The 12,227-nt window shown below is 45.9% G+C and overlaps 2 protein-coding genes across 2 annotated transcripts in view; both read right to left on the bottom strand.

Annotated features, from left to right (window-relative positions):
- The window catches only part of LOC136582627 (fatty acyl-CoA hydrolase precursor, medium chain-like), a 41,131-nt gene extending 36,578 nt beyond the window's left edge, over nt 1-4,553 (bottom strand). The window contains exons 1-3 of the mRNA XM_066583797.1: nt 4,453-4,553; nt 4,193-4,339; nt 2,272-2,478 (exon numbers count right to left, since the gene is read on the bottom strand). Coding sequence (XP_066439894.1) covers nt 2,272-2,478; nt 4,193-4,339; nt 4,453-4,553 — 455 coding nt within the window. The remainder of the gene's footprint in view (nt 1-2,271; nt 2,479-4,192; nt 4,340-4,452) is intronic.
- LOC136581970 (fatty acyl-CoA hydrolase precursor, medium chain-like) overlaps nt 1-12,227 on the bottom strand; it is a 184,839-nt gene that overhangs the window by 158,274 nt on the left and 14,338 nt on the right. The window lies entirely within an intron of this gene.

The following is a 12,227-nucleotide window of genomic DNA, read 5'->3' as shown; positions in this document are numbered from 1 at the left end:
TCTAAGAACTTCTTTGTGGTGGCTAAGCCTTTAACAGATCTCACCAGGAAGGGGGCCGATGTGAGTACCTGGTCTTCCAATGCACTGGTGGCCTTCGCTACCCTGAAGGCTGCCTTCTCTTCAGCTCCTGTCCTCATCCAACCAGACCTTTCCTGTCCGTTTGCTGTGGTGGTGGATGTCTCCGAGTTTGGAGTAGGAGCGGTACTTTCTCAGGGCCCCTCCACACTCACGAATCTTAGATAGTGTGCTTATTTTTCTAGAACGTTTCTCTACAGAATGGAACTGCGATATAGGCAATCGGGAGTTGCTTGCTATTAAGTGGGCTTTTGAGGAGTGGAGGCATTTTTTGGAAGGGGCAGGTCATCAGATCTTGGTACTCACAGACCATAAGAAGCTTATTTATTTAGATTCAGCTAAGAGGTTGAATGCTCAACAAGCCTGTTGGGCCCTATTCTCTTCACGTTTTAACTTTCTGGTTACCTACCGACGCGGTTCGAAGAACGCTAAGGCTGATGCCTTATCTAGGAGTTTTGGTACTCCGGAACCTTCTGAGTCTGTGCCTGATACTATCTTCTTCCCAGGGGTGGTTCTCGCTGCTATCTTCTCTGACCTCTACCCTCTAATTCAGGCTGCGCAGCAGTTTGCCCCTGAAGCCCTTCCGGAAGGCAAACTGTTGTTTCTTTTACCGTTGAGGTTGAAGGTGTTAGAGGAGACGTATGCTTCGGTCCTAGCTGGTCACCTCGGTATCCGGGGAACTCAGGAACTACTTTCCAGAATCTATTGGTTGCCTCATATGGCTAGGGACATTCGGGAGTTTGTCATTGCTTGTCCGGTGTGCGCCAGGAGACGTCCTGAGGGGCCTCTTCTTCCCTTGCCTATTCCGTCCAGGCCCTGGTCACATCTGTCCATGGACTTCATAACTGATTTGCCGCCGTCGCAGGGGAATATGGGTCATCATGGATCGGTTGTCTAAGATGTCACATTTCGTTCCTCTGTGCAAGCTACCTAATGCTAAATTATTATCTGAGATGTTTATTAAAGAGGTGTTTGGGATTCCTGAGGATGTGGTCTCAGATAGAGGAGTACAGTTTGTCGCTCACTTCTGGCGAGCTTTCTGCCGAAACTTGAATATTGATTTATCCTTTTCATTGGCTTTTCACCCCGAGTCGAACGGGAAAACTGAGAGGATGAATCAAGAATTAATTCAACACCTACAACTGTTTGTTTCAGATAATCAATATCAGTGGGTTAACTTTCAATGTCTCGCTGAATTTGTCATAAACAATCATGTTAAATCGTCATCTCAGATCTCGCCCTTCTTTTGTAATTATAGGTACCATCCCCCATTTTCTTTCTCTGCTCCCTCAGTTTCTGACACGCCATCTGCAGACTCTGCCATTGATGAACTGTGCACAATTTGGGCCCAGGTTCATAAGAACCTTCAGGGTTCTCCGGGTAAACTTCTTGGTCAAGCTAATAAAAGACGCACGATCTTTGCACCTCAAAGATGTCAAAGGTGTTACTGGCCTCAAAAAATTTGAAACTTAAGGTTCCATCCTTAAAGCTGGCTCCCCGCTTTGTTGGTCCGTTCACCATCTCTCAGGTGGTGAACCCAGTGGCATACAGACTATGTCTTCTGCAGTCGTGGAAGATTCATGATGTTTTCCACAAGGGGTTGCTGAAGTAATATGTAACCCCAGTTCTGCACGCCCAGAACCCTCTCTCTCCTACACTTGTACAGGGGGTACTGGAGTACGAGGTAGAGCATTTGATTGATGCCCCGCAGGTTAGAGGCGTTCTACAATACTTGGTGCACTGGAGGGGTTTTGGCCCTGACGATCGTACATAGATTCCCACTTTGGACGTGCATGCTCCACAAATAGTTCGACGGTTCCACAGGGCCTTTCCTCTCAAGCTCGCTCCGGGGCATGGGGGTCTGGTATCATCCCCCGTAGAAGGGGGGTACTGTTAGGATTGGTGGCTCGTGGGTCCTATATGCCCTCACCACCGGTCCTGTTACCCAGGTGGCTGGCGATGCAGGGGAGCCCCTGTCCTGGTTACCTCGCCTGGTTGCCGGGTTGCTAGGAACACGGTGAGTGCCACCCCGCACCTCGTCCTCGGCACCATGGCAACCCGGCACGCGTCTTCATCTCTGCCTCCTGCAGGGCTGGGGGCGTGTTCACCAGCATTGCTGGGTGTACTCGGTTGCTCTCAGGCTCCCTGCCCCAGTCAGCTCCTAGGGCGGGAGCTCTGACAGTATTTAAACCTGACTGTGTGCTCATATCCTTGCCAGTGTTAGTTTCGTCTTCCAGCTGCACCCGTGTTTTCTTGTATTTTGACTCCCGTTTGACTCTCTCCTTTTTGTACCCCGACTTGCCTTCTGTACTGAGTACCCTCCTGTTGCTGACCTGGATAGTCTGATTTGCCTTAGTGTTATTTGTTCCATTGTCTGTCTGTCTGTCCTCATCTCCTTCTTCCCTAGAGAGTGTAGGGACCGTCGTCAAGTTGTCGCCCTGGGGATTAGCCCAGGGGGGGCAAGTAGGTAGGGACTGAGGTTGCGAGTTTTTTTCAGGGACTTCCAGCATTCTGGACCCTAGTCCTGATATGATCACTTCCTCCTAAGGTCCCAGCCACCATATTTCTTCAACCATTTCCTCCCTGTGGGTAATTGGGTCAAAGATAGCAGACCCCCTTGTTTTCTCTTCTGCATTCTGGAAGATAAAGTTGTCAGCAAGAGCGGATAAGAATTTATTGGATCCATTACTTTTACCTGAGAGAGATTCCCAACAAATGTCTGGATAATTAAAATCTCCCATGATCACTATGTTGGGCTTCTTTGAGTGCTTGGCCATCTGATGCAGAAATAGTTCCTCCATATCTTCTGCTTGTCCGGCGGCCTATAGTAAATGCCTACAATGGTGTCCTTTCTGTTGTTCTCTCCTTGTATTCTTACCCAAACAGTTTCTACAGAACTCCCAGCTTTGAGGCTTGAACCTCCATGGAGATGAATGTTCTCCTAACATACAACACAACACCTCCTCCCCTTTTATTAGGTCTGTTTCTTACAAATAGGTTGAATCCTTCAAGCCTTGTATCCAATCATGTCTATCATCCCACCAAGTTTCTGTGATGCCGATGACATCATATTTCTCTTCCTGTGTTCGGAGCTCCAATTCTCCTTGTTTGTTTCCCATGCCCTGTGCATTTCTGTAGAAACATGTAAGTTTGTGATCGGTGTCTCTTACTCCTCTACATGCCTTCTAATTTTTTTTGTCTTTGTTATTTCTTTCCACTTCTAATAGCAAGGTTCTCAATTTTATTTATTAGCTGTAGATTTTTGCTTACCCTTTCACTTCCCTTTCCATATTGTTCTAGTTTAAAGCTATGTTGATGAGTGTAGCAAGGCACCTACCAAATATATACTTACCTGTCTTCGTAAGGGGAAACTCATCTCTCAAAAGGAGTCCTTCATATAGGTACTTCACTTCATTCCATAGTCTAGAAATTTAAATTCATACTAATGGCACCCTCAACGTAGCCAGTTGTTTACCTTTTGAATGGCCATCCATTGGGAGGATGGGCGAGAAGACCACCTGTGCTCCTAGTTCCTTCACTTTCCTGTCAAGGTCTTAAAAAGTTTCTGCAGATAGTTACATGGTTTTTTTTTGCTGTATTATTTGTCCCTATATCTATTAGTAGCAATAGGTGGTGTTCTGTAGAACTGAAGTGTCTTGATAGTCTATCAGACATATATTTGATTTGTTCACCTGGAAGACAGCAGCCCTCTCTTGAGGTTATGTCAGGTCCGCAGACAGTGGCCTCTGTTCATCTCAGTAGGGAATCCCCCGCAACCAACCCTCTTCTCCTTCACAGCAATATTACTTTTTTTCCTTCCAAGAAGATTCTGAGGGATTACTAGACCGTTCTTTGTGGGCAAAGTCATTTCTTGATGTACTTCCTCCTTGTTCTCCTGCATGAAGGCCTGGTACCGGTTCCTGAGCAGTATGGGTGCTGGCTGACTCCTGATCCTCCTGCTTCTTTGGGTCATATGCTTCCATTACTCTGCTTCTGCAGGTACACTGAACATTTTTTTTCCTTTAACATCCGAAAGAGTTACTTTTGCTCTGTCAAGGAAATTCTCATCTTCCTTAATGAGTTTCAATGTAGCTATTCCCTCCAAAAGACTTTGCACCTTTTTCTCCAATAGAGACACAAGCTTGCATTTCTGGCCGGTGAAGTTTGGCTTTGGTAGATCTGTAAACATAGCACACTTTGCAGCTCACCATATGGCTCATCTCCACCTCCATGTTGCACATAGTTGATGTCCACTTCCAAAGTTCTAAAAGTTACGAATTCTCATACTGATATGTAACCTATAAGATATTACTGAGTGCAATGGTGATGTCTTCTGAACAGCTAGACCCAGCTTAACCCGGCGATCATCCCACTCACAGCACCTCTTCCCAGAATGCACTGGGAATAAGCAAATTATCTTCCTGGAGCTCCAATCCTTGGTCCTGAACTTCACTTGCCTGGCTGTAGGAAGTGACCATATCTCTTCTCCCCAACGTTTATCCAAAAAGATTGGTTGTTCACCCTCTATATTGACCAACCTCTCTCCTTTCCTTAATGCAGACAGAAAGAGATGATGTGACCTGGGGTCCCTGAAGGCAGATGAAGGTCTCCCACCTGCCCTGTTGGTATCACACAGGATAGGATTAGATACAGTAGCAGGCAGTATCAAACATGATAGGATTAGGTACATGGCTCAGCTGTAAAGCACATAGGTTACATGCAGTATGAGAACAGGTCTGGTTGGTTCGCACCCGGATACGGATACAATGTCACTAATTAACTATTTTATACATTTAGGAGGGATGCATATGAGGTGCATACTGTTGCACAAGATGCATGCACATTGCACATTTGGAAGCCCAGATCCTGAATCTAAATTAGTGACTGGCAACACTGATATACATTGACAATATGAAAAGGAGTTTGCTGCCCACTCAGCAAGCACTCACTTGGGTAGTTTGGGAGAGCAGAGGGAGCAGGCAACTAGCTGGGTGACAAAAGGGGTAGAGGGAAGAGAGCTAGGGAGGCTAGTCCTGAACTGGCATACCCCAACAAGTTTGCAAAGTTGACAGATGAGGGAGATGCCATTACAGGGTTAGCACTGCTGCAGCATGACATGCCCTCTGAACACCAGAGAGATGACTGCTCCAGTAAGAAGGAGAAGGTGAGTGTAGTGCAGGCTAGACAGGTCCTAGGGGGACAGATAGGGCAATCTGCCACAAAGACTGGAATGGTCAAACTGTGTGTTGTCTTCCTGGTGCTCGAGTTCGACACATCGCGGATCGAGTTGACAGATAATTGGGAGGGGCAGATGAGTATCCAGTGGTCATGGTGCACATCAGCACTAATGACCAAGTTAGAGGTCAATGGAGGATCCTCAGGGACTTAGAATCTTAGCTTACAGTAAGGACCTCCAAGATAGTATTTCCGAGGAAAACTACCTGTACCACGAGCCACACCAAAAAGGCAGTGGGAGATTAGGGAGGTAAACAAGTGACTCTAGATTTGGTGTAGGAAGGAGGGTTTGGGTTCCTGGAGAACTGGTCTGACTGCTGTTGGCTTAAGGCTCTACTGTATGGACAGGCTGCATCTCAATGGGGAGGTTGTAGCTGTGCTGGGGGAGAAGATGGCTAGAAGGTTGGAGGAGTGTTTAAACTAGGGACTGGGGGAAGGGTAAGGTGAACAAGTGCAATAGGGGGAAGGCATTGTGAACAGTGACCTTGGACCAAGTAATGCGAATGGGGGTCAAGTGGGAGGTGGTGTAGTACAGTTAGAACTTACAGAACAGTTAATAGGACCATACATAGCATTATAAATATAAAGAATAACAACCGTATAAATTGTATGGCAAGGAATGCAAGAGGTCTGGTCAGTAAAGTGGGGAGCTCGAAGCGAGAATGTCTGATGAAAATTACGATATAGTAGGAATAATGGAAACATGGCTTGATGATAAGTGCAATTGGGCGGTGAATTTACAGTTAGAATCTCTTCAGAGGAAACTGTGGGAACTAGAAAGGGGGAGGTCTGTATGTTAAATCCTACTTAATGCTGAGACTACAAGAAGATATAGGTGTAGGAGATGAACACACAGAATCTCTGTAGGTAAAAATACAGGGAGGGCAAAATAACAAAATCCTGATAGGGGTTTTCTATAGGCCACCAAAAATAGCAGAAAAAACTAAAAACTTATTATTAAGACAAATAGAAAAGGTGCCATAACGCAATGAATTATTATGGGAGACTTTAATTATTTGGATAGAATATGGTAAAATGAAACCTGCGAAACTAATAAGGACGATAAGTTCTTGAGGACAATTAAAGATAACTACCTTACCCAACTTGTGCAGGAGCCAATTATAGGGAGGGCCACTCTGAACTTATTATTAACTAACAAACTGGACACAATAATGGGGGTGCAGGTTGAAGGACATTTGGGAAATAATAACCACAATATAATTAATTTCCATCTGTCCTTCAATAGGAAGCCCTATCAAGGAGAAACAAAAAAGCTAAACGTTAGTAAAGCAAAATTTGATCAGCTCAGGATTACTCTTGGCAACATTAATTGGGACAACATCTTCAAAAATAATATTGCAGGCGAGAAATGGCAGAAGTATAAAAACATCCTAATTACCTTATGTGTGCATTTCATACCCTTTAGGGTGGAATAATGAAGCTCTGGTGGCTGCAATGTGGGTGGTGCTTACTGGACGTATCAAGGACAAAATGGCAGGTCAAAAGGTTCTGGCCTCATTGGATGCTCTGATCTCCTTAGCTATTAGGATAAACTTGAGGTTTCATGAGAGACCCAGGGTGATTAGACAGGTGAGAAGGCTACTCTGGACAAACCCCCTGAGCCCAGAGACTACTATCCCTCCTACAGACCAGAGGACTCCACCACCTCAGATTCGTCAGAGAGGTGGTCTTGGGTGAGGATGTCTCCTCTTTCCTCTCCCCAGTTGAATCTGCTGGTAACCCTGATTCTGTCAGGGGTCCCAGTTCCTGTTGGTGTCTTTCTGGACCAGTTCGGAGCTTCAGCAGCATCTTTGGTGGAGAATTTCACCAGGATATGACTAGAGACTATTAGGAACCTTGAAAAATCGGTGGCGACCATGAAGAGGTTTGCCAATTGCAAGTTGGCTCAATGGTTTTTGGGCCCGTTTGAGATACTAGAGAGAATTAGCTTTGTTTGCTACAGGTTGAGACTCCCTCCCTCCCTACGTATTCCAAAATCATTTCTTGTCTCCCTGCTTAGCCACTGGTACTCAATAGGTTTTCCCAAAGACCCAGACTGGTGTCATCACAGATAGTTGCTGAGAACACTTTCGAGGTCAAGGCTATTCTTGATGGCAAGAGGGTAAGGACAAAAACCTTTTTTGGTAGATTGCAAATGGTATTGTTCTAAGGAGAGGTCATGGGAGCCTTCTGAGAATATTAATGCCCCACGCCTTATTCAGGATTTTTTTCAGAGAACCGTCAGGAGAAGAAGAGGGCTTAGAGAGCGGGTACTGTCAGGTCTGGCAGACATGGGCATCATCCTGCTTCCTGAGTCTGCTTCACTTTGTTACAGCATCTGCGGGGTTACTGTGTCTGGCTTCTCCATCCAGCTTGAGGTGACTTGCAATCAACCTTCTATTTTAACCCCCTAGACCTTTCCCAGGGTGCTTTGGTGTTGCTGTGTACTTCCTTTCATGACTGCATGTTATCTGCTGCAGCTATTCTGTGTGTGTTTATGCTGGACGGTATTCTGTTCCTGTGTGAATCCAGCTTTCTCTTTGTTCTGCTGCTCGTTCCTTCAGCTTGTTTGCTATTTCTCCCCTGTGTCTCTTACTTCTGTGTAGGTCTGTGTCCTGTACTTTCCTTACATTCACTCCTCCATACCTGCTTGGTTCGGCACAACTCGCTCTGGCTTCCTATCATCACCAGGTAGGTAGTGAGGACTAGAAGTTAAGGATAGAAGAGGCAGCCTGGACCTCCCTGGACCTTTACAAAAAATAAAAGAACTACAAGTAGAAGGAAACCAATGGGACTCGACAAGACTGTCCGGGGGAGCGCAATAAGTAAAAAAAACTGTTTAAATAATTAAAACAAGATGGCAGTGAAGAAGTGCTAAAAAAATACAGGAATAACAACAAATTATGTAAGGAAAAGATCAAAACTGCCAAGGAGGAGACCGAGAGATGGATCGCCAAAGAGAGCAAAAATAACCCTAAACTATTTTTCAATTATATAAACCGTAAAAGGATTTGCACTGAAGGCACTGGCCCTTTAACAAATAATACAGGAGAAACCATATAAGGTAATGCGAGGAAGGCAAATCTATTAAATAGTTTTTTCTGAAGTGTATTCAAGAATAAAAAAAGAAATGTCACAGCAGATACAGAAGATAAAACAAATTCCCCACTAAATATCACTTGACTAATGAAGGAGGAAGTGCTGAATTAGTTAAAAAGGATTAAAATCAACAAATTGCCGGGCCCAGATGGAATACACCCAAGGGTTCTAATGTAACTAAGTGACATGATAGATAGACCACTATTTCTTATATTTAGGGAATCTATTGAGACTGCGTTTTTCCAACTGGATTGACAGATTGCCAATGGGATTCCAATATACAAAAAGGGGTCAAGAAGGGAGCCTGGTAACTACTGACCGGTAAGTCTCTCACTTTAATAAAGTGAAAAATATTTGAGGGGTTTCAAAGAGATGTTTTCCTTGAAGTATTCCAGGATGGCAACCGTATAACTCCTCATCAGCATGGGTTCATGAGGGGTCAATCATGTCAGACCAATTTGACCTGCTTCTACAATGAAGTACGTTCTAGGCTGTATCTAGGAGAGTCTATTGATCTCGTATACCACCGTGGCCTCAAAGTTAAGCCATCTAATGCAAACTCAAGTTTCTTATTTGGGACACATTGTAAGTATGGAAGGAGTGATACCGACCAGGAGAAGACCAACGTAGTCAGGAATTGGCCTACACCTAACACTGTGAAAGAGGATATTACAAGTGATTTATATCCAGTTTCATCCAGATTGCTGAGTCATTACAGGAACTCATAGGAAGTCATCCAAAAGAGCGACAGAAGAGACCAATCTCTATTAATTGGAAAGGGGAACATGAGCTTGTCTTCCAACAACTCATGAAATAAACTGACTGTACCACGCATATTGGGATACCCTGGGATAACTTTATTGCTCATCTGAATACAAAGCTTAGGAGCTCTAGAACCGAGGTGGGCCAATTTTGACTTTGCAGTCAAATGCTGTACTGGAAAGACCAATGGGAATACTGATGCCAACAGCTATAGATCCCTCACAAATAAAGACATCTGGAAAGATGTTGAAATACCTACTTACTATGCTTGCTTTGCTCAACAACATGTAGCTATTACCAACACAGGGAAGACCTCCCCCTCACAGCCACAAGAAGTAAAAAACCACCTTTTGAGGAGAAAAAGAGTCATTTTTAGAGACAGTGGAAGAGACGATTTGTAAGGTGTAATGTAGAACCCTTTACAGGCAACCACATTCATCAAATTGTCATCCCACAGAGAGATGTAAAATGGTCCTTACTGCCTACTACGACCAGTCGGGACATATTCGTGTTCAGAAGACTGAAGCTACTATCCGCCACAGATTTTATTGGATTAGTAGGAGAGGGAACATAGAAAAGCAGTGTCAAGTATGTCCCACCTTTGAAACTAGGTGGAAACAGAAGGCTCCACTTCATCCCATTGTGAGTCAACACCCACTGGAAATGGTAGCCCTTGACCATCTCAAAGTGGAACCCAGAAGAACTGGCTGCACCTATGTGCTTACTAGAGATGAACGAGCACCAAAATGCTCGGGTGCTCGTTGCTCGAGTTGAACTTTCCGCGATGCTCGAGAGTTCGTTTCGAGTAACGAACCCCATTGAAGTCAATGAGCGACTCAAGCATTTTTGTATATGACCCATGGTCCGCTACAGTTTTAATTTGTGAAAATCTGGAAAACCCAAGAAAGTGATGGAAACGACACAGAAACGGATAGGGCAGGCGAGGGGCAACATGCTGGGCTGCATCTCAGGCTCCCAGGTCCCACTGTTAAGTTACAATAGCGGCAAGAGTGAGCCCCCCCCCTAACAATTTTTACTTCGGACAAACCCTCATTAGCAAGTCACACCTTAGCTAAGCACCACACTACCTCCAAGCAAGCACAAGCACTGCCTGTGGGTCACACCGCTGCCTCTTCTCCTGGGTTACATGCTGCCCAACCCCCCCCCCCCGCACGATCCTGCGTCCGCAGCGCACACAAAAGTGTCCCTGCGCAGCCTTCAGCTGCCCTCATGCCACACACTGGCTGCATAGCCACACCACCCTCATGTCTATTTATAAGTGGGTCTGCCATGAGGAGGAACCGGAGGCACACACTGCAGAGGGTTGGCAGGGCCAGGCAGCGACCCTCTTTAAAAGGGGCGAGGCGATAGCCCACAATACTGTAGAGAATCAATAGAGAAATTGACGTTCGATCTTCATTCCAATAAAGTGCCAACCTCCGTCAGGAGCTGCAAACGTTGGCATGAGTTACATAGCTATGGGGAATCCATGTGCCACACAGTATTCATTCTGTCAAGGTGTCGCATAGCTCAATCGACACCGCAAGGGGAAAGCCATCTGCACTCTGTCCTCTACCCAAGTCAGTGTCTTTGTGCCAGACAGGTCAAACACCACGATGGGAACTAAGTGGGCACCAACAGCATAGGTGGGTCCTAGGCAACCCAAGACATGAACAATAAATAAATCAGAGTGGCCAAACATGGCAGACTTGCACGGCGCCGAAGACATAGGCCTCAGACCACAGCGTCAGCAATCACGGGCATGAAGCAGACTTCGATGCTAGTTCATCTGCGACGGGCTCATTAAATCAGTTAGCTTTACTTTCATTGCTCCAATGACTGGATTAACAGGAAAAAGCTCCACAGCCCCAATCTGGCGTACTTGCACTTCCCCCGGGACATAGGCCTCAGCCCACACCCTCAGCAAACGCGCGATAGGCCTCAGCCCACACCCTCAGCAAATGCGGGCATGAAGTGGACTTCGATGCTAGTTCATCTGCGACGGGCTCAGTAAATCAGTTACCTTTCCTTTCACCACTCCAATGACTGGATTAGCCAGGAAAAAGTTGCACAGCCCCAACCTGGAGCAGTTGCAGTTTCCCCAGGACATAGGCCTCGGCCAACAGCTTCAGCAATCGTAGGCAGGAAGCGGACTTTCACTGCACCCAGGACATAAGCCTCTGCACAAACCCTCAGCAATCGCGGGCCTAGAGTGGACTCCAATGCTGGCGTAGCTGTGAACGTCTCATTAGTGCTGTATCGCTCCTCTTGTTTGTCCCAATGCAGTGCCCCGGATAGCTGAGGTAACGTGAGATAAAATACAGGTTGGCTTCGGCCCACACTGCATGCCCCAGTCAGGCTGGTTTTTTTTAATAGTCGCAGGCAGGTACAACTCCGCTATGGGAAGTCTGTGTGCACCCACAGCATGGGTGGCTCCCTGGAACCCACCGACAGTACATAAATAAATCCCATTGCAGTGCCCTGGATAGCTAAGTTAACGTGAGATAAAATACAGGTTGGCTTCGGCCCACACTCCATACCCTAGTCAGTCTGGGGTTTTTTCATAGTGCCAGGCAGGTACAACTGCGCTATGGGAAGTCTGTGTGGACCCACAGCATGGGTGGGTCCCAGGAAGCCACCAAGGGTACATTAATAAATCCCATTGCAGTGCCCCGGATAGCTGAGCTAACGTGAGATAAAATACAGGTTGGCTTCGGCCCACACTGCATGCTCGAGTCAGACTGGGTTTTTTTAATAGTCACAGGCAGGTTCAACTGCGCTATGGGTCTCTGTTTGGGGAAGAATACAAGGAGAGAACAGAAAGGACACCATTGTAGGCATTTACTATAGGACACCTGGACAAGCAGAAGATATGGAGGACCTCTTTCTACATTAGATGGTCAAGCACTCAAAAATGTACGACTTAGTGATCATGGGAGATTTTTCCTATCCAGACATTTGTTGGGAATCTCTTGCAGGAAAAGTAATGGATCCAACAGATTCTTATCTGCTCTTGCTGACAACTTTATCTTCCAAAAGGTAGAAGAGGAAACAAG

Source organism: Eleutherodactylus coqui, chromosome 11 (genome assembly GCF_035609145.1).
Source record: "Eleutherodactylus coqui strain aEleCoq1 chromosome 11, aEleCoq1.hap1, whole genome shotgun sequence".
In the NCBI taxonomy this organism is placed as follows: Eukaryota; Metazoa; Chordata; class Amphibia; order Anura; family Eleutherodactylidae; genus Eleutherodactylus; species Eleutherodactylus coqui.
This window is presented reverse-complemented; position numbering and strand designations above follow the sequence as displayed.